At 37.2% G+C, this 27,840-nt stretch overlaps 1 protein-coding gene across 1 annotated transcript in view; it reads right to left on the bottom strand.

Moving 5' to 3' along the window:
* LOC136881801 (zinc finger protein OZF) overlaps positions 1 to 6,659 on the bottom strand; it is a 34,666-nt gene extending 28,007 nt beyond the window's left edge. Inside the window, exon 1 of the mRNA XM_068229330.1 lies at positions 6,568 to 6,659. Within this exon, the coding sequence (XP_068085431.1) occupies positions 6,568 to 6,613 (46 nt within the window). The 5' untranslated portion in view covers positions 6,614 to 6,659. The remainder of the gene's footprint in view (positions 1 to 6,567) is intronic.
* Between the last annotated feature and the right edge of the window lie 21,181 nt (positions 6,660 to 27,840).

The following is a 27,840-nucleotide window of genomic DNA, read 5'->3' as shown; positions in this document are numbered from 1 at the left end:
TCTCTGACCATCTCATACCAATTAGTTGATCATCTTCTTTCCTTACTCCCAAATCTCTCCAAAGTTTGCAACATTTTCATAACACTAGTGACTTGTCAGAAGTCAAACAGGAAAAATCATGGTGCTGTCCTGGTGTGAGTCCCATACACTGGAACCATACTCTAATTGGGGTCTTACCAGAGACCTATATACCCTCTCCTTTACATGCTTACTTCTTTCTTCATTTGCTTACTGTCTAGGGACCCCACCTCTACCACCTCAAGTGTCCTGGAGCGTAAGACATTGGTTCGGGAAAGCGCAACTCGAGAGGAGGACCAGTACCTTGCCCAGGTAACCTCACCTGTCACAGGGGCATTGTGGTGGATGGGAAGATTACAAGGGATAGAAAAGGAAGACAGAAGGAAGTGAATGTAGCCTTAATTTAGGTACCATCCCGGCATTTGCCTAGAGGAGAAATGGGAAACCTCGGAGAACCGCTTTGAGGATGGCTGAGTTGTAATCTGAACTCCCCCCTACTTAGTTCACCTCCCGAAGCTGAGCGGACCCCGTTCTAGTCCTCGTACCACTTTACAAATTTCATGACAGAGCTGGGAATTGAACCGGGCCTCCGGGTGTGGCAGCTTATCACACTAACCAATACACCTCAGAGGCAGACTACATCCTTACTACAACCCCGAAATACCCTCATAAACATGTAAAGAGATTAATCTAATCAATGCCGAACCCATACATATATATGTACGTTTCTGAGCACTGTGCCCCATCTGCCAAACCAATACGTATGTTTCGCTGCAGTGCCCAATTCACCGAGCTGATATATGTACGGGATAACATGTCATGCTTTGAATTTCCATGGAAACATTCAATGAAGTCCTATAGGGCAGATATACCACACCATTTTGCATATTTTGAATGCGATCTGATGTTATTTCAACCTCGTTGGAGTGAAACATCTTTCTCACTATCGTAAAGCCATCACGGCATCTTGATTTACACATTCATCTCATGTTGACAAAGGAATTGAATGTTTCTTCATAAATAAGATTATGGAGAGGAATTTTTTGATGAGGAAGATGAATATAGGGGACAATATTGAACTACAAGAATGATTTTGATAATACCAGTTCCAGTATCACCAGTTTTATATTAGGTATTTCAGTAACAGTATCACAGAGCAGAGTAGGTATGCACGTTGGCTATGTTGTCTGTCCTGGGATTGGCTTTCTTTGATTTCCCTTTTTTATTTCCAACAAAACACTAGGACAGTTCCTATTCGTAGGCCACACTTGATTCTTCCCTACCCAGTTTTATTCACAAGAGAATAGCTCCTGAGGGAGCAATAGTTTCATATTTCGCCAAACAGCGCTATAAGAAAATAATCGGAGGACTTTGGAAAACTTTGGACAGTTTGCTGCCGCGTAGTGCAGTACAAAGGTAAATGTAATTCTTTGAGGGAGCAATTCGACAAGAGGCGAGCAGCTGTAACTTGTATCCGGGAGTTTGAACCCCACTGTCAGCAGCTCTGAAGATGTTCTTCCATGGTATCCCTTTTTCACACCAGGCAAATGCCAGGGTTGCACCATAATTAAGGCCATGGCTGCATCTTTGCCACTCCTAGCTCTTTCCTATCCCATCATCAGTCATCACCATAAGACCCATGTGTGTCAGTGCAACGTAAAGCCAGTTGTAATTATATACATGCACTATGCAGTACATTCATTTCTACTAGGATGTGAACTTTCCATTCACAATGACCTGACTCGTATGAGCTCTTTTTTGAATGACTGTGTGATACATTCACCTTTTGCCTTCATTAAACATTGTGTAAATATAAATTTTCTCTCCAAGAGTGATTTTTATGTTTCATGGGGAGTCCGAGGCCTTGGAGCAAGCCAAGACTTTGTCTCTACAGCAAAGCAGACATTCTGAATCGCCTGCATCTTCAAAGAATTCAGTGGAATGGTGGAATTTCTTTACTATTTGCTTTACGTCGCACCGACACAGATAGGTCTTATGGAGGTGATGGGAAAGGAAAGGGCTAGGAGTGGGATCGAAGCGGCCAAGGCCTTATTTAAGGTACAACCCCAGTATTTGCCTGGTGTAAAAACGGGAAACCATGGAAAACCATCTTCAGGGCTGCCGATGGTAAGGTTCGAACCCAATATCTCCCATATGCAAGCTCACAGCTGCGCGCCCCTATCCGCATGGCGAACTCACCCAGTAATGTTGGTAATGAAGATGGTGGTGATAACATAAATATGAAAAAAAACATGTGCTTTCATGTGCAATTTTTTCTCATACCATTCCAATCGTGCCGATGAATGGAGGGATAGCCTGACATCTAGCAACACTATCTGAACTGCTGCTCCACTGTCAATTTAGTACTTGAAAAGACCATGCATGCAGAGACCTTAGGTTACCTCATAGACAATGTCCCGGTTTACAAGATTCACCGCACCAGCAGGCTCGCGACATTACGTGCCACAGCTTGAAACTAAAGCGGTCTCACTGAAGTTTCCCGAAGTGCTCCGATTATTTTCTTACAGCGCTATGCGGCAAAACAGGAAACTTTTGCACTCTCAGGACCTAGACTCTTGTGTTTCCAACCATTCATTTCATCTTCATTATTTTGCCAATCATCAGGAAAGTCACCCAGCTGTAAAAACATGCCATGAAATATCACTTCACCTCATCCCTGACCTCGTCTCAGAAAACATGGCTAAGGAGTAGGTATTCATTCCAGTAATAGCATTGGTAAAATGTTTTCCTGAAAATAACCTGGTCCAGAGGGTTTGCCTCGTCTTCAAAACATGACAGCGAAAAGGTTAAAGGACTAGCTAGGTAGTCGCCCCCACACTTTCTGGAGAAAATATTACATTTTTATTCCATTTTAGCCGCTTGAAACTAGGAATTATAGGAATTATTAAGAAGAAAAAAAAACAATTTGTACAAGCCCTGTTGTCTATTCTGCTAATTCTTTCCATTATTTTCTTTAATTATTAACAAAATTATACGCACAAAATATCACTTGTCGCGGCTAACTGATTTGTATAGCGCCACAGCAAGTAGTGGAGACTTTGCATGTGTTGTGAGGAAGGTTAGCATGGATATTTTTTTCTTGCCAAGGTCATGGACAATGAGGTATGGTTGGTTCACTAGCTTGCTACGCACATTCATCAGTCTGGCAGTCTCTTTAGCATCTGTTAGTTTCTTAGTATGTAATAAAATATTAAATGATTTTAATTGTATAATCACACCATACTTCTTTTTAATTGTAATAAATGTGTAATACTGTTGCTTTGGTGAAAGTTTTATTGTATAGTACGGTATTGAATCAAAGTCTCAAAAAGCTACCATTACTACTCTTAACCCACGAGTGGTCACTATATGAGATTTTCTCTCACATTATTTTTTATTGCGATATTACTTCAAGTGATGAAAGGGAGGTGGCTCCCTCATCTAGCTGAGTTTATAACTTTCGTGAGTAGAGTGATTCACATTTGAAGGGTAAGCACCCCCTCCCCTAGTCGTGTCCGTGCGCGCTGCGTGAGAGATTCTCTCATCATGCGACTAATGACGTTGGTGTTATTTTGAAGTAGAGCGAGAAACTTACTCCTGTTGTACGTGTTAGTATTTGTGTTATGAGCACTTCTTGTTTCTGAAAATGTTATTGTGTTCAGAAACCTTGCTTTGTATGTACCGGCAAATACAATAGAGACAATACACGACACTTTTGGATTTCGCCTTGCTAAAATGGGAGACAATTCGACGGTGGCGCTCCTAGTGACTTGACCTGAACAAATCGCGCTAAATTCAAATATCAATGGAAATGTATATACGGAAATGGATAAATTAATTACATCTAGAAAGAAAGTGGTATTGAGATATTAACTTCGAAGTTGCTAAAGCAATTCTGGATAAATGAATGAAAAATTATTTAAAAAGTTATTATTCAAAGACTGAAATTAGACACATAAACAAGATATGAAATGGGCTGCTGTGAAATGGCTTGATCTTTCATTTATACATTACTTTTTTAGCTTTAGCATTCCTGCCTGAACTTTTACGGTTGGATTTGTCTTTTTTCTCATTTAAAAAACATTGTATGATCACATTAAGACACTTGTCAATAAAAATATCGGCACATTCCTTACATACATGATGCAATACCATTTAAAAGCTGGACAATTTTCCTCTTAACATGAAGCCTACTAACAGAAAGAAAATCTATAAAATCCCGGCTTTAATCTGAGAAGAGGGATTAAAGAAAGAAAAGTATGAAAATGTTGTCGATAGTGATGCTTTGAGGAATATTTACGTACAATTACAGTAAAAATGTAACATACCCTTGGCTGTATAGTCGAGGATTTTTAAAGTCGCTGGCCTGGAAATGATCTGAACAGATCTTATAATTCTTATATAAGCATAACGTCCCTTCTTTCTTGTACACCTTATCCAAATCACTTCTGTGACATTTCAAAACCCCTACAATAACACATCGGTATAGAAGGTTAACTGCTGCACTATACAATAAAATATGCGTATTACATTTTATGCCAGTTAAAATATGGGTCGAGCAGGTCAGTAGATTATGAAGTACTATAAAAATCTCTGTCACTGGAAGAATATATATGCAAACACAATATTACTTACATGTTCTTGTCATGAGGGAACCTGAAGAACGACCGCGCATTTTTCTCTACTTCGTAATTACTGCATCCAAACACAGCACATACCTTTCCCCTCATGTGAGAGGAGATATCAACGAATGACACACGCTACTCTTTAATTATGTCAACTCACTAAAAACGCATAAATAACACCAAAAACTTCACACAAAAATACACGTGCTCTTATGAGAGAATCAGTACTGTTCAGGTCTATCCACTAGAGTGAGCTCCAATAGCTGTCCCTCGATATCTCGCTCAGTGTCGCATATTGTCTCTACTGTATTTGGTACCGGTAAATATTACTAGATATAATGCATGTGTGAGATTTTGTTTTTTACAATTTCAGGACAGGAGTTTTTTTTATGTACATTCAATATGTTATTTGTGTCTTTAATAAACATTTAATCATGTCCGGCTCCATGGCTAAATGGTTAGCGTGCTGGCCTTTGGTCACAGAAGTTCCGGGTTCGATTCCCGGCGGGGTCGGGAATTTTAACCTTAATTGGTTAATTTCGCTGACACGGGGGATGGGTGTATGTGTCGTCTTCATCATCATTTCATCCTCATCATGACGCGCAGGTCGCCTACGGGTGTCAAGTCAAAAGACCTGCATCTCGCGTGTCGAACTTGTCCTCGGACACTCCCGGCGCTAAAAGCCATACGCCATCTCTCTCTTTCTCTCTCTCACACACACACACACACACACACACACACACAGCTAATCATTTCATTTTTATCTAAAATATATAAGGTAGAACTTGCGTTTCATTTCAGTTGTAAATTTCAGCCTTACGCCCCACAAAAGTGTGAATTAAGTCATATTTATTTTAATGTGAGAGAAAGTCTCACGCGCGACCACTCACGTTACATTTCGGCTAGCGACCACTCGCGGGTTAAATTGGTAAACTCTCAATCTTGACCCCTCTGTCGAAATTCGCTCAGAGAACATATAAACTTACCATTCTGTAGCCTTTTCCTTTCAATTTTGATGTACATAAATTATGCCCGCCCCCCCCCCCCCCCCTACATCTGCTATATCCCACAAAACCCGGGTAGGTACTGTTTGTTGTTTGCATATTGTTTTGCTCCCGCGCGTTTAATTTACAATCGCCGCTACTGATGGGGAATCTTCCAACTGGGCAACGGCGCTAAATGCAGATGCAATGAGGGCCGGATAGTGAAATGTTACCAAAACACCGAAAACCTTGAGGCAAATTTTATATTCTCACATAACGCATTGTTTGAAAACTATCTCTCTTTATTTGCACTTAAATAAATCGGTTAAAAATGATATAACACATATATAAAGTTTCACTTCATCCTGAAAAACTCTTAAAATAGCAAAACAAAGTGCGGTTATAATGTCAACACGACTTCCCGAGCTGAAAATCGCATACGAAGTTTACGCTGCGGTGAACGTATTGCGTCAAGTAATGTAACAGGTGAAATAAAAACCATCGTAGTTATCTCGTGAAATATTCTACACAATAATACAAAGATTAGTGATCAACAGACTGAAAATAAATGCGCTAATTATCTGGAAATAACTGTACCGTTAATTTGGTAACGTACTGAATCAAGACCATCATATAACATTCAATTCCATACCTTTAACACTACTGAATAGCTCGTTAAGGACTGCATGTATACTTTATTGTTCAATAACGCGCTCGAAAGTACTCGTCTTATATTGTATACACAATGTAAACATTATCACGTGCGAATTATAATTCCATACGATTACGTCTACAAGAACGAATTCCCGCCAATCTATACGAGTATTTATGGGTTTGTATATTGTAGTTGGTCTTGGCCAATGCCTCTAATTAATATTGTACTACTAACCCACTCCGAACATTGCTCACACTATAATTGCATATTTTTATTGTCAGCTTACCTCTCGACAAATGTGAAGCACCTTTACCAATGTTCTTCAAATACATCTGACGTCCTAACTAACTCAGCTATTCAAATAAAACGGCGTCTTCCTGGCTCTTGTGGCCTCATTGTTGCCAACATCTGTTGATGAATTTAAGAGTAACTTGTAAATATATAGCCACCATATGCATTGGTGACATTAATAAGACATAGTTTTGACTTCGAGCGTAACATCTGAGGGGTATAAAGGAAAAATGCATGCAACTGAACGCTTACGAGACACACTTGAGGTATCCGTCAGTGGCGAAGCGTGATACTTTTTTCAGGGTAGGTTGAGATTTAATGAATCTCGAATGTAACAAACGTGCTCGATTCCTCAAAAGTCACAGCCTTATTATTCTACTAGAAAGGCCGTGTCCCGTAACACATTAGGGGTAGAAACTTCCTTGCCTTCACTTCAAGAGATACACATGTTACACCAACATAGAATGATTATCTTAACTAAATTAAATAAGAGAACAGGAGTGTTGTTTCACACCAATAAAAAGAAACCTTCACAGCTCCGTAATTGCGTACCGTATATAAGTACTGTATAGTAATGAATCCTTAGAAAGTATTATACCGGTACATTTTATTTCTACGCCTATTGTGTTTGGCAGTCGTTTAGCCATATTTTATGACCAGTAAATAAGCGCACATTTTTGAAGGATTCCCCGATTGACGTTGTGAACACGAAACTTTTTTTAATATATCGGCCCAACATTGAATTATGTATGTACGATACTTTAATAATAATAATAATAATAATAATAATAATAATAATAATAATAATAATAATAATAACAATAATAACAATAAACCATATTATTCAAAGAACAAATGGGGCATTAAACATCATTGAAAACCTCCAGTATCCCTTAAGTTCCATTATAGTGTACTGTTTACTTCTCCCACCCCTAGATTGTAGCAGTTTCTACCAACCGGCTCATTAGACAATCAGGGCCGATTGCAGAAACGATGACTAGTTTTAAGCCTTAGACATCGTCTACCTAAACAACGTCTAAATCATTCACAATCTTCCATTGCATAAACAATGTTCAGTCGATGTTTAACTAGACATCCCTTAAAGTTTCAATTTTGGTTTGAAAATGGAGACAGAAGTATCTTTCATGCAACTCTTTGCTTGTCGCAACCAATGAAATTCGTCGGTGCGCGCGCCGAACGCTAGTCAGCTGTTTGTCTTCCTACACATTACTCAAATATGGCTGAGCTGACTTGCCCACAGATAAGAGTATCGCTTTGGGTGCAAATTAAATCTCATAATATTATCGACACTAAAGCGACACGCCACCGTACGGGGAAGTGTAGCTTACGCTTTCATTGTTACAGTGAGCGTAATTTACTCATAAATACAGTAGAACTGAGTAATGTAGTGTGTAACAAAGTGTGTTGTACGGGCCATATAGCTTGCATTCTGGAGATCGTAGATTCGAAACGCATCATCGGCAGCCGTGAAGATTGTTTTCCATAGTTTCCCTATTTTTACACCAGGCAAATACTAGGGCTGTTATTATGACCACGGCACTTTTTCCCCAGTCCTCTTTAAACGATTATCACCACCACTTGCCTTTTTCTGTCTGATAGTTGCCGAAAACCTATGCGATTATATATATGTATATAAATCCCATACAACCTACTTTTTAGTTTTCACTATTATGTGTGTTTACTTGGCAGCAAATATAAGTGAACCTCTCCCGGTTGATGTATATATGTGACAGCCCTCAGACGATCGGGACACGTAATTGTGATATGTATGTAGTCGAAGTGACCTATAATTCCATGGAAAGTACCCCATGTATATAATAAAATATATCGATTGCCAAGAATTTATTCAAGTTGACAGTTACCGGACTGTCACTTTGTCAGTCTCAACAAGTCTCTCGTAAAGCGAAACCTTACTTTATGATTATCTCCCCGTGCATGTCAAACGAATTGCTGCGATTTAGCAGCGGGCGACCCACAGAGAGGCCGTCGGACTAACCTTTCTTCCCGGAATCGTCTCAACATCAGAATACAAATTACGTATTTCACGGTACATAACCTCTGATTGTTATTCACTCCTGTCATTTGAGGTTAAACAGTGCTCTCGGCAGTGTTTAAACATGACCGGTTGGACATCGGTTTTAGACAGTGTCTAAGTTATAAATAACGTCTCTGCAATGCGGCAGCCATACTTAGGCATTGTTTAACCGTAGACATAGTCTAAATGCCGTTTCTGCAATCGGCCCTCAGCGTTCTGGGAAAGCCATGGCCAAGTCTAAATGCACATGTTGAAGAGATACAACCCTTTTTCACCCCGACCATCAAGTTGTTACTGCTGGTGCGCGAAGCGGGCTGAGTTGAGCTGAATAGCTATTGGTTGTCGGCAAAAACATGTGCCAGGCAGAACGAGTTTAAGTACCGTACCGGTGTATAATATTTGAAATATCAATAGGAATACACTAATAAGAGCGGAAGAAAACTAATTTGGGGATTTAAGGTTTGGCTCAGCCTTAGAACCTCAAGGGGCGCCTAGGCACTGGTATCTGTTGATATTACTGATGACATGTAAGCTGCTTTTGTTTCAACACATTCTAAGAACTTCCCACGTAGCCTTATATGTAAAACTACTAGTAGTAAAAATTTTATTTGTAGCTACGGGTACATTCTGTTAACATAACAGTGAACCCAACATAAGCTACGCCTTTGTGTTGCCATACGGCTTACTCCAAGCCGGATATTGTGATTGTTGACCGACGTTAACCTCACTAAACATGCACGACTTCCATAGGCCCTATTTGACTGAGGCAAAGCAAATACAGTAGAGACAATACGTGGCACTTCCGGATTTAGCCTAGTTAAAATGGGAGACAATTTGCAAGTGGCGCTCTTAGTGACGTGACCTGAAAATTCGCACTAAATTCAAATATCAATGGAAATGTTTATACGGAAATGGATAAATAAATTACTTCTAGAAAGAAAGTGTTGCTAAAATATTAACTTCAAAGTTGCTAAAACAATTCTGGATACATGAATGAAGAATTATTTAACAGGTTATTATTTAAAGACTGAAAGTAGACATATAATAAAGATGTGAAATGGACTGCTGTGAAAGTGCTTGATCTTTCATTTATGCATTAGGTACTATTTTAGCTTTAGCATAACTGCCTGAGCTTTCATGGCTAGATTTGTCTTTTTTTCTCATTTAAAAGTATTGTACATCACATTAGGACAATTGTCAATTAAAATATCGGCACATTTCTTACACACATGATTCAATGAATTTACATTTAAGAGCTGGACAATTTACCTTTTAACATGAAGCCTATTAACAGAAAGAAAATCTATAAATTTAGCTGCAGAAATATTTAAAATTTCCCTATAACCAATACTTGCCATTACTTTAGGGTAAAGCAAATTTGCATCATCATCACATTTCTCAAATCACCCATATTTTCTTCAATGCTTGACAATGCTTTACGGTATTCCAAATGGGGTAACTTGGAACACAGCGAGCCACACACATGCATTTTCCCGAATTAAATCAAAACCCACAGATCACACCTTCAAAAACACATCGGTACTGAAGGTTAACTGCTGCACTAATACAATAAAATAAGCTTATTATATTTTAAACCAGTTAAACACAGTATTTACCTACATTTTCTTGTCACGAGGGAAACGAAAGACCATGAATCCTTCTGCACTTCATAGTTATTGCAGCCAAACACAGCACATATCTTTCCACTCATATTGACAGGAGATATAAAGTAATGACACACGCTACTATTTACTTATGTCAACTTAATGTAAACATATAAATAACCCCAAAACCTTGACAAACAAATACACGTGCTCTTATGACAGAATCAGTAAATCTCAGGTCACTCCGCTAAACAGAGCTCTAATCGCTGTCCCTTGATATCTTGCAGAGTGTCGCGTATTGTCTCTACTGTATTTGGGCAAAGTCAGGGCCGAAAGAGCAAATGAGACCAATTTTAAATAGGGATTTTTTTGCTGTATCATTTTTATCATCTTTATACTAATTAAATTGCAGCCCAAACTCATTCATAGAATACCTAATTACCCACTACAGTAGCATAGCCAGAATCGACCAATGGGGGGTGGGGTGATTATAGTTACAAAATTATGATAGATCACAATGCAGGTGCTTGTGCATGTGTTGTGCGTGCATGGATGTTTATAAGGACAATGATACAAGTGAATTATGTTGATATTCAGATTGCAGTACACTGCAAAATGTTAACATAAGAATTCAGAACAAAAACAATATGATCAAGATCACTTTTACAGCAAATTGTATGTTCAGTTTATGATCTAAAATCCAACTTTCGAGGTTTCTTAGAAAACAGATTCAAGAGATCTGTTGGTTTTACAATTATGTCTCTGTAACTCTGTAAATGTTGAAAACAGCCAACACATTGGGTCATATTTCACTTGCTTATTGCAGTTCCGTCCGTCCGTCCGTCCGTCCGTCCGTCCGTCCATCCATCCATCCATCCATCCATCCATCCAGTCTTTTCTTAAATAATTCCACAGAATTGAGAAATTTATTGAATTTCTGAATTCAAATTTGTCAACACTCCGGTTCTAGAGCTAAATCTGTGATAGACTCTTTAACTGTTTTAAGCTTTCACACTTAGAAGCAATGACATAGACAGAGAGAGACAGGGAGAGAAAGGGGGTGGGGTGCTTACCAGACTGACACTTTCCATTCTTATAGAAATATATTCAAATTTTAATAAAATTTAAGACATGAAGAAAAATCCACAGTTCTAGCCCTTTACGCAGCAACTTTATATTGAAAATATCCTAGGGATATGAGCTACAAAATTTTAGGTAAATAAAATATAATGAAGTATGAGAATATATTCTCTTTTTATTCCAAGAAATTACAGTCCTTTTTCTTAATATTTGTTATCCAGTCGATTAGATTACCAGTTTGCCTTTTTCTACTACTATGAGTGCTAATGTGAGTCAATGCATTGTTTCACTTAGAACCACTACGAGCGCTATCGTGAGTCAATTTAAAAATAAGAATTTCATAATGTTCTGTATTGACTGAGTTCACAATTAAATTGAAATAAGATATATAATGGTTCAACCTTTTCAATACAAGTAGATTTAGAGATGTAATGTTACATTCCTAGTTGATTACAAACGGTACAAGTTTCGACCACTGTTCCGGATCATCATCAACTGATCACTTAAAAAATATTTTTTAAAAACCAAGAAAACAAAAGGTGATATATAAATCTTTCACCAGTTGCAGTTCATGAAGCACTCTAACTCTTTAGGGATTAGCACTGCATGTTGAAATTTCCCAAAATCCTGAAGAAGTCAAGGATCAACCACATAAATGAAACAAGGGGCAAGTTCTTGGAGAGCAGCAAAACATATGTGCTGACTGGCACTGTGCTTCCAAATGTTTATGAAACTAGATGAAAAATTAAATAGTTCAAGGATCAAGCCTGCAAACACTGCTAGGCGTAAAATTGTACAATTCAGTTTCATGTACTTGATGATAGAAATATATATTAATGATTATAGAATCTTGTATGTCAGATTCCTGAAGTTTAGAGATGCAGAACAGTTGAAACAAAAAACAATTGTGAAGAGAAAAAAGTTAAATAGCAAATATTAGAACAATTGAGAAATGCATTCACACAGCATGTTATTTCTTGAAGATAAGAGCTCAAGTCATTCTTGAGGTGGCATAATGTACAAATTTAAATTTAAATGTTATAATGATCTGAATCTTAAGTGATATTATAACACACAGTTCAATGCGGAAAAGAAAGAGAGAGAAAAACAAAGATTTTTTTGTTATATAAAAACATTATATATAGAGAGGAGTTGAATTAGATAGGAGCTGATTAGTAGAATGGGAAGTGGAATGAAGAAGGAAGAAAGGAAAGGACATGATAGGGAATTAAAGGGGGAGTGGTAGTTTAAGGTGGGGCAGGTGGATGGGTTATCGGAGGTAGAAAACATGGGTAGGAACTGTGTAAGTTATGGAAAATTTAATTCAGGTTTAAAAATGTAGAATTTTTTAAAATGAGAATGAGGAAGTCAAACAGAATATTGGGTTTTTCAGAAATGTCATTTAAATTGAAATTAGGGTTGAAGTATTGGTCAAGGTAAATAAAATTTTCAGTTGTGTTTAGAAAGGGCCTTTGTTAATAACATTATGTATTTCCATGCCCTGTTCAATATTGGTGAAATTGTGTTTAGAGTTTTGCAAGTGTTGTCCTATTGCAGAGAATTTGTTATATTTTATTATTTTGATATGTTTGCAGTACCTGATATTAAAGTTACATCCAGTATGTCCATTGTACGAAGATCTACAGTTGTTAATTTTGAATCTGTATACTCCAGATTTAGAAAAAGAGTTAGATTTATTTAATGAGTTAGAGTTGTGTAATAAATCAAAATTTCTGTTATTGGTTCTAAAAGATATTTTCATGTTGTGTTTTTTAAAAACATTGGTGACTTTATGAGCATCTTGAGTGAAAGTAAAAGTGGAAAACGCAGTGGGTTTGGTTTTATCTTTTGTTAACATGGTTTTGGGATGGTGGTTGAATTTGTTGATAGTACTGTTTATGAAAGAGTTGATAAAGCCATTAAATTTAGCGATAGTACGGATGGTGTTCAGTTCATTATTTAAACCTTTTTTGGACATAGGAGTGTTGAAAGTACGAAGAACTAGGCTGTCATAACTAGCAAGTTTATGTGCTTGTGGATGTGCAGAATCTTGCTGAATTGTAGTTGCTGTTTGGAATATAGAATAGAGTAGATTTATTTATCATCAACAGATTATTTTCCCAATTAAAGATGATTCAATAAAACATAATATACAACAAATGCACCTTAAGTAAATAACACTAATTTCCTAAAATAATAACCAAGTTCAAACTAAATCTAGAGGCCTTTTTATATGCATATTTAAAAAACCATAAATAAATTTAAAAAAAATCAATCTCCTTAAATAATTGACATTATTAAACTACATCTAGTAACATTTACATATTTGCATATCTTACAGATAGAGCCTTACATTCATGAGGTCATTAGGGCATATCTGATTTTAGACGGGGTGAGTGAAAAAGGTCCACTGATTCACCCACCTCATTCAGTGATGTTAGTGCCCTCACAAGCCATGAGTTAGCCTGAGCCACGGTTCTCACTTTAGGCAGATGAAAAATATACCTTTGCCTATTATTGCGACGAGGAACATGTAATGGAGTCGGCTCCAGTAATGTTGAGCAATCCACTCTGTTCGTCAGACACTTATAAAGAAAGAGGGCATTGGCACATCTGTGGCGTGAGTGCAATGTCCTCATGCTCATAGTCTCACAAAAAGACTCGTAATTGGATGAAGAGAGAGAAATACCCAAACCCTTGTAGCTGATCCATTTCATGAACCTTATTTGGACTCTTTCCAAGTTTTGTATGAAGTACTGCTGAGAAGGCAGCCACACCTTGCAACAGTATTCTATCGATGGCCTGATTAGAGTGCAAAACAAATTTATTAGAGTTCTAGGAGAAACAAATTCGGCACAATTTCTTTTCAGATAGCCAAGTAATTTAAACTCTTTCCTAGAAATCTTGTGTAAATGTTTCTCGAAGGAAAGACCGTAGAAGTTTGAATGTGTCACACCAAGATCATTTATTTCATTCACACGAGCTATTTGGAAATTGCATAAATGGTAAGGGTAATTTACTGGTTCCAACTTGCGTGAAAATGTAATTACATTGCATTTTGAAGTATTCAAACCAAGCAGCCACTTTTTACACCAGTTACTGAGTAGGTTTAAGTCAGACTGTGACAATTTACAGTCCAACTCACTATTGATTACCTTAAAGATCTTTAGATCGTCAGCATAGAGAAGGCAATTACTGTGTTGTATAACTGATGTTACATCATTTATGAATATGACAAAGAAAAGATGGCCCAGTAAAGAGCCTTGGGGGACACATGAAGTAGGTTGGTATGGCTTGGACATAATTCCATCAGCATTTACTACGCAAACTCTATTAGTGAGATAGCTTCTAATCCACTCCAAGGCACTTCCTCCTATCCCATATGCTGACAATTTGGTGAGTAGAGCATCATGCTGAACTGAATCAAAGGATTTGGAGAAGTCTGTATAAACAACATCCACTTGTTGCCTCCTATCGAGAGATTCTGAAATGAAATTGATATACACCGCCATATTGGACACGGTAGAGCGTTTCTGTACAAAACCGTGCTGCCCTATATTAATATACTGTGAAACTGAACTGTATAATCTCTTATATACGATCTTCTCTGCCACCTTTGAAATTAGGGACAATAACACAAAAGGCCTATAGTTATCAAACACCATTTTATCTCCTTTCTTAAACACTGGTTCAACCTTTCTTCCACTCACACGGAAGATACCCTGACGAGAATGACATATTTATTATGATGCTAAGTGCGCTACCTAGCTCAGATGCACATTGTTTCAATACTATTGCTGGTACCGTATGTCATCTGGATCACATGATTTGGAGGTATCCAAAGAAGCAAGAATTGAAGATTCCCCTCCTGGGGAGGTCACTATTGAAGTTAGGCCTATATCGCACACGGACGAAGTGGATAGATTACACTGTGCAGCAGGTAAGTGATACTTTCCAAAGGTATCCGCAAAACTGTCCTAGATGCACCTCTTGTCCTGTAATTCTTTCCCGTCCTGAAGGATAGTAGATGGCAGGCGAGATGACCTCCGTTTGTTGTGTACAAAATTTCAGAAACACTTCAGGTTGGCAGCCAATTTCGACTCCATCGAAGTATATAGTTTCTGTATTTTTTTGAGCTGAAGACGCTTAAATTCACCGCGTATGGTCAAATTGCACATAATCACTATTATGGCCTGTTTTTTAAAACTTCCTTCTTGCCCTTTCCTTTGCTTTAATCTATTACATCGGAGTCGTACCAGCATGGGTACTTAAGCGTGCTAACTATCCGGGACGGTACAGTGTCTTTTATTACAGCACGAAGGAAGTCGTAGAAAAGGGTTAATGCCTCGTCGATGGAGGGGGGAGTCCTCGATTAAATTCCAGGGACACAACGAAAGGAGATCTCTCATTTGAGGAAAATCAGCCTTAGTCCATGCGAATATTAACTTCCTCTGCAGTACGGGGTGCATAACTCGCGGTAAAGATAGAGTGAATTCTACAGCTCGACGGTCAGATGTAATTACCTATTCCGTCTCAAAGCAGTCCAAGTGTACACAGTATTGATCCGATATTAGAACAAGGTCCAGGAAGTTCTCGTTTCTGGTTGGGAAGTGACACATTTGTTTGAGTCTGAATTCACTGACGATTTCAAGAAGTAAGAAGACTTCCGCACATCTTTGTTTTATAATGGGACCAGGATTCCAAGCCAAATGCCTGTTAAAGTCTCCGCAAACTACAAGGATATCCTGCGGGTTTAAAACAGCTGTGACGTTGGCCAGTGTTGCTCAAAGATTACTCATCCTAGCAGTCACTTCGTCCGGTGGCAGATCGCAGCACACTACAAACAGACCTCCCTGATGTTGGGGTGGCTGTATAAATCACATGCTGTCCTATCCTGGACTATCTCACTCTTTAGGATGATCCTGTCTTGTTGGATGTGAAAGGAAAGAAAGGCCTATAGACCTGGCTTGACGATTTGTATTGAAATTCCACTGCTCTGGTTTGGCACCATGCTATTACAAAACATTATGGCAGATAATCAATCAAGGGTTTAAACTGGCCGCCTTTTGACAAAGGTTTTAATAGATAGTCTTTCACTCTTCGTAATATACCTGGCAAGATGCATTTATTTTGCTAGTTGCTTTACATCGCACTGACACAGGTATGTCTTATGGCGACGATGGGATGGAAAGGGGCTAGAAGTGGGCAGGAAGCGGCCATGGCTTTAATTAATGTACAGCCCCAGCATTTGCTTTGTGTTGTGATGTAAGTTTTTGGGTTATAGTTATTGTTGTTGATTGTGATTGTTTGGGCATGATATAAAAAAATTCCTTAAGCCTCATTCACAATGCAAATGTAACATAACATAAAATTAACATTAATTTAGAAGTTAGTGGCCATGTTATCTAATGAAACCATTCACATTGCGCCAACGTAAACTTAACCCAGGGTCCATAAAATTAAGCAATAGCAAACTCCAAGCTCATGCAGTTAATTTTACGTTAAGTTTGAGAACCTGCCAGTCAGATCATAGGTACCAGTAAACATTGTATTTTATGCGCAATATCTTCTTTCGTAATCTATAATCTTCATTTCCGTATTGACAATTGCACAATTAAAAATAGGAGAGGATTTCCACCAATCAATACTTATTTATTGTACACATTAAACTACAGGACCGGTTTCGACCTCATATTCAAGGTCATCTTCAGCTGAACCATATATACATATTAATATAATGAAGCTTTGATTAAGATTGTGGTGTTGAAGGAATGCCATATGATGATGATGTACATTTAGTTACGTACAAATGGGGCACGTCTTAGCGTGAGCTGGCGTATATGTCATTCTGTGCAATATTGCAACTGTATGTCTAAAATGTTGAAGGTCTTAAAACTAGTGTATAAAACACGTCTTTTCCTAAACTAACTTATATATATGTACAAGATAAAAACAATACATTAAAACACTTCATGTACATGAACATTCGTTCTTGCTTGGTGGTCAATACATCGACTAACTTCCGTATTTAAGTTTAAATATTGTATTGTTTTTATCTTGTACATATATATAAGTTAGTTTAGGAAAAGACGTGTTTTATACACTAGTTTTAAGACCTTCAACATTTTAGACATACAGTTGCAATATTGCACAGAATGACATATACGCCAGCTCACGCTAAGACGTGCCCCATTTGTACGTAACTAAATGTACATCATCATCATATGGCATTCCTTCAACACCACAATCTTAATCAAAGCTTCATTATATTAATATGTATATATGGTTCAGCTGAAGATGACCTTGAATATGAGGTCGAAACCGGTCCTGTAGTTTAATGTGTACAATAAATAAGTATTGATTGGTGGAAATCCTCTCCTATTTTTAATTAAATATCTTCTTTCGTCGAAAGGCTGGTAATTTTATATCAAAATAATCCTTGTTTTTATGATACGAGGAAGAAAACTTACAAAGATTCTGTACTGAGAGATAATACATGGAAGAAAATTGCTTTAGCAATGAAATCTGACAGTAGGTACAGTTTGAGAGTTCCCCTAACCTTAATTTTCGTGCATACCTAGACTGACAGCTAACTAGTTTAATTAATTTTACGACACATTGATGAGATATAGAAGTTAGCAAAGGCTGTGGAAGGTTGTGAAAATAAATACATTTTCTAGACTTGTACTTCAGCACATTTCATTGTATTTCAGTTGCTCATTGCCAGTAGTGAATGAAATGCCTGAGAGAGTGGTATTGTAAAGAAAAAATTACTCGACATGGAAACAAGAAGTCGAGCAGGCAAGTCCTTCAAAGGACCACGGCCACTAATGGAGGGGATGTCATTTTTGATCGACCAAATAAAGCCCCAAAAAACGTACAGTAACTTTCCAGACTTGGAGAATAACAATCCCAGTATTGAAAATTCCCTGTCAGATCCCAGCTGCTCTGCGATTGAACATTGTGTCGTTGAGTATGATGGGTATGTATATATATTGATATATGTCTTATTTACATTATTATTTTCCATTTTTTCTTGTTTACTTACTGTTTCATTACATTCAAGCTGGCCATCAGGTTAAATGTGTTTTCACTCCTTTCTTCAGAGTTTTCGACATTGGAGGTACAGAGGTCGAGAGTGGCAACAGCTCTGACGTCACTGCTTTCTCTCCCCCTATTGCTCAGTGGACTCCGATTCTGGCCAGCCCATCCATTGAGCGCCGTGGTAAAAAGCGGCGCTCCTCTAAACCACAAGAGGAATTAATAGAGAAATATCTAAAACTAGTGGCAGAGAGTGCACGCAAAATCACGGAGAATATTCAAAATAGTGCAGAAAATTTATTTTCATATTTCGTGGCAGAGAGCTTATCTCAGCTGCCAGAGGACATAAAGGATGAATGTAGATTAAAGATTATGACTGTGTTTGTGGAAGCGAAGGAGAAGGCATGGAGGAGAAAAAATTTGTAAATAGAATCAGTGAAACATATATGGAAATTAATTTTTAAATTTTATTTTACTTTTCAGTTAACATGTATATTTATTTAAAATCACAATACATGAATAATGAAACTTACACTAGTCAGTGAGCAAAGTTCCTCTCAAAATGTACTCAATTTGCCCATCTATTGCACCTGCCGGTGAAATGAGGTAGTCGGCAATTTTATCCCGCATATCTTGGGCCTCAAACGTTGCATTCTGTGCATCAAGTCGTTGGCGATTACCCCTTAAACATTGCACTGCACCCATATTCCCCGGAATGTTCATCCGCCAATCACCATCCTGTACCTGGCTATCCATTTCTTTATCAGCATATCCCGATGGGCAATATAATTTAGCCGGAGAACTCATTTTGGATACTGTTAAGAAAATGTGAAGGCACACAGTTGCTTTTATTATATTGTCCATATTTTCAGGCTTTGCATTGATATTCCTATGAAAAATATGCCACCCAGAAACCAAAATACCGAAAGCATTTTCAATAACGCGTCGAGCGCGAGAGAGGCAATAGTTGAATACTTTCGTCTTTAAGCTAGTTAAAGAAGCCTTCAAGAATGGTCACATTAAATTTGTTTTCAGGGGGAATGCCTCATCGCCAACAAAGTAATATGGCAAGGAGTCTGTCGAATTTGGAAAGGGACCAGAGTCAGGGATTGGGAGCAAACCATCGTAAAGTCTATGTCCAAAACCTGATTGATGGAATATCTCCCATCAGACTGTGAGCCATATGCTCCAATGTCAACATATATAAAACAGTAATTGGCATCACACACTGCCATTAAAACTATGCTGAATGTCTTTTTATAATTGAAAAATTGTGAGCCTGATTTACTTGGAGCTTGAATTACAATGTGTTTGCCATTTCTAGCTCCAATGCAATTTGGTATATCGCACTGTGTCTAGAACTCCTGTGCAATCCTCCGGAAATCATCTTCAGTAGGCAACGGTAGATACGTCTCATGAAGTGCATCCCAAATAGCACAAGTGGTTTCATTTATCACCTGGTAAGCCATTGATTTTCCAATCCTGTAGTTCCATGCTAGACTCGGGATAGAATCGCCAGTTGCTAGGAAACTGAAACAGAAGGAAGTTTTGATACAATATGTCTTAATATTATGACTGATATTCAGTAATTATAGGAATAAATTGATCTCCTCAATACAATAAATCAACTAAATGATATTACACAAGTCTTGGGAATAGTTTCAGCCACCTAGTGGCCATCTTCAGCCAAATAAAAATTAAACAAATTATGTGAAAACTAAAATATATGTATACCAGACAAAGGCAATGTTGCAGGAATAACTATAACATTAAAATATATATAATAACAAAAATTAATGTTATAATCTTCTTGTCACAACGTGATGTCCTTAAGTTGACTTAGGACCTCAGGCAAAGCAGGAAATCTCTAATGTCTGATGTAGAACAAGCACTGACTTATTGGAGGAAGCAGGCAGACCATGTTAACAAAGGAGTGGATACGGAACAAGCACTCTTTGGCTAAACATGGCCACTAGATGGCTGAAACTAATTCCAACACTTATGTAATATCATTTACTTGATATATTGTATTGAACATTGCACTTTAATATGGAACAAAAATGAAATTTATAGCTTATAATTCAGTAATTATGGTGTTAGGGTGTTGTAGGATAAAACAGTATGACTAATTAGTACTATAGGGTAGTAGTTCATTAATTACCTTATTATCATATGATTGTTGTGTACTATCTTAGAAAATATTTATTTCCTTTCAGTTTGTTTGGGTACAGAATCAGTTATTTTTCTTTTCTTTTCATTATTCTGCAAAGAATGGCTAAGGACTGCAAGTGTAGGAACTGTGGATGTGGCCAGGCATTAAGGAGTATGGGGGAGGAGTTGGAGAGTTTGAGGGAGATAATTAGCATACTCTCAGAGGACACGCAGGAAAGTAGGCCTTCCTCAAACAATGTACAGGTGTCGTATCCCGGCCAACAGGTGAGACGCCGAGCGGTGAGTGGAATCACCTGATGGCTAACAACAGTACTAAAAACGAAAGGGATATAAGATGGTAATTTATAGGCGTTAGGTAAGTTGGTTGTTAAGAGTTGAAACTCATATGATTTCCTATACATGTGCGTATATTGACAGATGATGTACAAAGAATATACACGTACAATTGAAGTCGGTCACGTATTGTGACGTACTGGAACTAGCCTTCCTCAGAACGGCTACTCCAAGTAAATGCAAGTGGACTCTAAAGCATTAGAGTGCCACTGAAATGCTAAGTGATGTTAAAAACAGAGTATCGTGGAGTCTCACAGAGATTCCTCAAGCTTTAAGTTGCCAACTATGATAAAACCCAGAAGAACTAGGGCTTAAGTCGAGAATCAAAGTATGAATGGTGAATACCAAGTGTTAGCACCACCGTTCAACCTGATCTACTAAGAAATATTCTAAGTAGCGAGACCGCTTGGAGAATTGGTCGCAATTCTCTAACGTGAGCGGAAGGCAAGGCTCCCAAAGCGAAGACTAATGCAATAAGACGCTTGTTCCTTTAATTACATACGTATTTAAAGGGACTAGCAATATGATATGAGGGTCTCCCCTCCTCTCAGATAAAGCCTTACTGGCTTACTATTGGTGCTACCACCTCCCCCATGTATCTCAAATCCCACACTATGCACGTGGCAATATTTATTAACATGAACTTGACTTCTCACCCTTAAACCAATGCTCATAAAATAACTCCCCCATTTCTAATACTTGTCATCATAAATATGACACTGCGTCCCGTTTCACTTAATTGGGTCGCCCATTAATTTTAAGTATGGTATCCTTCAAACTACCCCCTTTTCTTGCCATCTCCAGACGACAGGACGTGACTTTTTAGATTTGTCCGTATCGACTTCCTCGTGAGATCTTGACCTCACACAACTCTGTTTTTAACTGTCATTCTATATCACCCCCAACACATGGCTGCTCCGACAACAAGGTGAATGGATTGAGTTACCAAAATAATCACTATGTACTACTTATGTGCTGCTACTTGATGAAGGTTCGTGTCCTTGGACATGACACCTCCCCCCTTAGGAAAGAAACTAGTTGCCACACATGCAACTGGTTTCCACCTGAGTACACGTACATACAGGGTTAATTACCGCATGCACCTTACATAGCACATTACATTTTAGCAATATTACATTACATTTCATAGATACACTTCAACTTATTACATTTTGACATTAATACAATTCTCTTTACCCTTCATACAATTAATGTTCATAATACATTTCACATTACAATTAACATATTTTTTCACAGTAAACCATATTGCATTAATACGTTTCAATTCATATATTCCACAGTACATGTAGTACTTAATATAACATAGTTTAGATTTAACATCTAATACATATCAATTTATATGTTTCACAGTACATATAACATTTCATTTTTTTTATTTCACAGTACTGATATAACTCATTTACATTTTACATTTCACATTTTTCATTTCACATTTTACAGTGATTAATGCATATCAATTCATATATGTCACAGTACATATAACATTTCATTTTTTTCATTTTACAGTACTTAATATCACTCATTTACATTTCACATTTTTTCATTTCACATTTCACAGTAATTAACACATATCAATTTATATGCTTCACAGTACAGTACATACAACTTTACCTTCCAGCCTTCTCTGGTCGGTTTTTACTTCCGTACCAAACTCTTGGAATGGCCGGCTTCGAGATTGCAATAGCAACTCGGTTCCCCTGACTACACTTCTTGAGTAAGTCTTACAAACTTGTGCAGTCACTGCTGACACATTATCCGTACCAAACTCATAGGAATGGACGCTTGGACCGTGCCTCTCTCGACACGTCCGAACTGTGCCTCCTTAGGCCAGTCTCACAAATTTTTGTGCAGTCATTACTGACACATTACCCGAACCAAACTCATAGGAATGGACGCTTGGGTCTTGCCACCCTCGACAAGCCCGAACTGTGCCTCCTTAGGCCAGTCTCACAAATTTTTGTTCAGTTATTACTGATACATTACCCGAACCAAACTCATAGGAATGGACGCTTGGGTCTTGCCTCGCTCGATAAGCCCGAACTGTACCTGTTAGGCCAGTCTCATGAAATTTTACCTTAATATAAGGTTGCCTGTTCGACTCTGCCCCTTGGCAAGTCTTTTTTTTTTTCGTACTTTAACAATTTTAAAGTTACATTTGTTACATTACAGCCTTAACACTGTCTTACTAGTGATTCATTACTTATACAATGGTCATTGAAATTTTTACTTTACTAATGTGGTTACGCTCCCTCTTTATTGCCTCCTTGGTCTCTGATGAGAGACCTTTCATTAAGCTCTATACTGGAAGTAGTAAGATCTGTCATACTTCTACCCCTGCGCTCATTTACGCGCTTACCTCTTACATACTCCTGTCTATCAAAGTGCATTGTGACGTCCTCGTCTGAACAATGTGAGTTAGGACTATTAATTATAGTTTGGCGGATACATACCTTTCCGCAACACTCATCTCCTAGCTCTGACAGTTTATGAGCAAGTCTAAATCTTTTGCAACATCTTTTGCAACAACAGCAGGAACATAATAATAACAAAATAACAGCAATTGTTCCTCCACCTATATAAGACAGAAAATTCAACTTATCCAATTTATGATTTTGCTTTAATTCATCCTCCTGTTCAAGTATTAATTTTTCAACTGCCTCTACTTTATGACTTGCTAATTTTAATTCCTCTGCATGGTGAAGCACATTTACCAACGGTATCTTTCCTTCATCCTGCAATTGACTCAATTTAGTGTTAATTCCTAAATGATCGCAACAGTCATACTGTAACAATAGATCAGGTACAAACCCTTGATCTTTGGTACTATTTGTTTTAATTACATTTGAAGATTGAATTTTTGATTTTGGCCCAAAGGCTGTACATCTATTAAAAATTGTTATTATTCCTGTACCTGTTAACTTAGCATCACTTGTGTGCAACTCTTGACATACTACTGTTATTTTTACCTCCTGTGGAGCGATATAAATCCATTTATTTTCCCTTAAGGGAAACCACATTACTTCTTGTACTCTAATTACATTTTTTTGACAATCTTGTGGCATAACCTGTGCTCCTGTCAACAATTTTACTACACATTCCTCATGTGAATGAGCTAGTTTGATAGCAAACTCTTGTTTGCATACCTTAAGTTTATCATTCAACCTCTTACAATTATTAATTTGATTTTCAGTTAACATTACATAATTTTGCCTGTTCTGGTCCAAAAGAATAAATTCATTTTCACTATTAATAAAAACAAAGTTTTCTACCTCACCATTCACTCTTGTTGGGAATGGTATAACCTTAATAAGATCATATTTTACCTTATCTACCAAAGGTACCTTTACAATGTAACCAAGTATTTCTTTAGTAATGAACACTTCAATCTCTGCTATTCTAGTTATTAAATAGCCATAAGCCAGTCTCAACTCAACAGGTAATGTCATTCCTGGTGGGAAATTATTCTGTGCCTTTGAAAACGACTTTATTATATCACTAGGACTTATAATCTGAGGTTGTAAGACTCCCTTTTGAGCCAACATTATTCCATTTAACAGAATCTCATAATGATCTTTTAATTGCGCTAAGAATCCTTGCGTGTCAATTAAATGCCTATTGACCGCGATTTCAATCTCCGTTCTCCTAAATGCGCTTTCTATTTGCTCAGTCTCATCCTTCAGATATCCCCGTATTGTTGCTATATTATCGCTTAATTCTTTTTCGTTCTTAGCGACGTCATGCAATGAGCTATTCATTGATTGTAACGTACTTTTTACTACAATCATCTGTTCTTTCGCGACTTTTAACATCGACAAATTCTCTGATTCAAGATCCTTAATGTGACTTTGATAATAGGCTGCATCTTGCGAATCTAAGGTTCCGAATAAAATTTTAGCAATACTTCCTACAAAATTAAGAACTCCTCGCTTCATTCTATTCTGATCTGAATTTTCCTTCTCCTCAGTCTTAGTTGTTTGTCTTATTAATTCACGCAAATTTTGAGTTTTATTTAATAGCATAATTAAAAGCTTTACCTCATTCTCACACGTATATGTTAAATTTACTTCCAGTTCTGAACACAATCTCATGGTTCTCTGAATGTATTTCTTACCAACATTATACGCATCATTTAACGCTTCTAAATTTACATAAGTTACTACCTTCCATTCAGTGTTATAGAGTTGAACTTCACCTAGCTTGTCGAAATAAACCCCTGGGGTGGACTCATATGGTTGGAGCTGGAAATCAATTGCCTTTCCTCCTTTCGTAAATATCGCCATCACTGCGATCGCCGCTGCTATCAGCGCCATTGACCTGCAAGTAACAGATTTGTGTTACCTTGCGTTGCCTATAATTTATTACTGATTGTTCACAATGTATTTACATACAATTTTCCTCCTCATTTAAATATATAACTTTAATCGGTTACTGTGTACTGTAACACGCTTCCCTCGCTTATTCATATTCAAAACGCAGTTCACTCCTGAAACTTCCTGTACTGTGTACGGGCCAACAAAGTTTGGACTTAATTTTTTGCTACGACCTCGCCTTACTGAATCATTTCTTAAAAGAACTTGGTCTCCTATCTTAAACGTTACTTCGTTTACTCTTGTATCATACTGGACTTTATTTTTCAACTTGGTTTCTATTAGAGTTTTACGTGCTACCTCGTGACTTTCTCTAAGCCTTCGAGCTAATTCCTCCACATAGCTTTCGTGTTCATTATAATTCTTCTCGTTTGGTTTTCTCTGCAATGTCCCTGGTATATTCACCTTTCTTCCAAATACTAATTCAAATGGTGTGAAATTAGTTGACGTACTTTTCGTTGTATTGTATACAAAAGTTGCCATTGAAATGAACTTATCCCAATCGTCTTGGGTTCCACATACATAGTGTCTCAAAAATTCAGCTAATACTGCATGAGACCTCTCTAAACTTCCGTTTGACTGTGGCCTAAATGCGACAGTATGAATCTTCCTAATATTTAATAATCTACATAATTTCTTCATTACTTCGCTCAAAAAGTTGCTACCTTGGTCAGTTAATATTACACTTGGTATTCCAAATGTTCGTACTACATTGTCCATCAATGCCCTTGCAATTGTCTCTGCTTCTTGATTTTTCATTGGCACTGCTACTAAGTACTTCAATAACTGATCTTGACACGTTAAAATAAATTTGTTTCCGTCGAGTGTAAGTGGAAGTGGTCCAACCACATCTAACGCTATTTTCTCAAACACAATCCGCGGTGTGTCTGTGATTACCATACTCGCCTTCGTATCTGGCTTCATAAACTTATTAGTTTGACATAAATGACATGATCGAATGTATTGATCTATATCTCTCTTCATTCCTGGCCACTCAATATAATCTTTTAACCTAGCATACGTGCGTGTAATGCCTTGGTGTCCTCCAACTAAAGATGCATGAAATTCTTTCATAATCTCTTTCTTTTCATCCTCTGTTAATTTCTCTGTGAATTTCTCATCTGTTTCCATTTCTGAAACTTCTTCTTGTTCAACCTCATCTAATTTGTGTATTCTGCTCAGTCCGTCTGCATTTGTATTTAACTTTCCTTGTTTATAAACAACATCAAAATCGTATTCTGCTAACTTCAATCTAAATTTTAAATCTTGAGGTTGGATCTTGCACATTAAATACCCATTTAAGTGGTTTATGATCCGTCACTACAGTGAACTTTTGTCCTAAGACATACGGTCTAAAATACTTTACTGCAAATACAATTCCTAACATTTCCTTTTCTGTTGTTGAATAATTTCTTTCTGCCTTATTCAATACTCTAGATATGTATGCTACTGGCAAATCGCTTCCTACCTTCCCTTGCGACAATACTGCGCCTAACGCTTCATTGCTTGCATCGGTTGTTACAATAAATGGCTTCTCGAAATCTGGATATTGTAAAATCGGATACGTTATCAACTTATTCTTTAAAGTCTGAAATGCTTCCTCTTGTTTAATTTCCCATTTATAGTCTACTTCTTCTTTAAAAGTTCATACAGTGGTTTAGCAATTTTGCTATAATCTGGTATAAAACGTCTGTAATATCCCAATAATCCCAAAAATCCCTTAAGTTGTTTCGTGGTCGTGGGTTGAGAAAATCTCTCTTAACTTCCCCAAAACGTCGATAATTTTATTATTATTATTATTATTATTATTATTATTATTATTATTATTATTATTATTATACTAAATCTCCAAAATAATTATATAATTTCATTTCATTTAATAAACATGTAATTCACTTTACTTCCGCTAATACATTTGTCATTAATCTCATGAACGTCACTGACATACGTTTATATTCAAAATTCCGATCTAATGCTGAAAATACTGTGTTTCTTGTAATATAATTAGCATAAACACTTAGTTCCCTTTACTCCGCTAATTAATCTCATGAACGTCATTTGCATAAATTTATATCAAATGCCTATCTAATACCGAAAATGTGATCTTTTCAATATCTTTTTCTCTGCTTCAGCTTGATAATACCTACTGGCTAAATCAATTGTCGAGAAATAATTCGCTTTCCCTATTGAGTTACTTAACTCCGTAGTACCTGGTATAGGGTACATGCTACCGATCGTAATCTCGTTTAATTTTCTATTTATATAAAATCTATCATTAAATTCTGGACATAATTCAAATATCCTTTCTCTATCACTCTTTAACATATGATCTGCCCTAATTCGTTCGATTACTCTTCGAGTTCTCGATTGTGAAAATTTCTGTGCGTCACTTTTTTCTACTTTCATTACGTGCGCAATTTCGTCTTTTCCTATGTCATACATAGTTTCCGTTCTCGGACTTACTGTTATTACTTTAGCTTCTCTAATTTCTATTTGATGTTTATCACCATTTACTTCTATGAATTCCTCCGTGAAATTAATTACAGAATCTTTCAATAAATCTCTACCTATCAATCCGTCTTGTGACAGCTGAA

This window comes from Anabrus simplex, chromosome 10 (assembly GCF_040414725.1).
Source record: "Anabrus simplex isolate iqAnaSimp1 chromosome 10, ASM4041472v1, whole genome shotgun sequence".
Taxonomy (NCBI): Eukaryota; Metazoa; Arthropoda; class Insecta; order Orthoptera; family Tettigoniidae; genus Anabrus; species Anabrus simplex.
The sequence above is the reverse complement of the archived record's forward strand: the minus strand, read 5'-3'. Positions and strand labels throughout refer to the sequence as shown.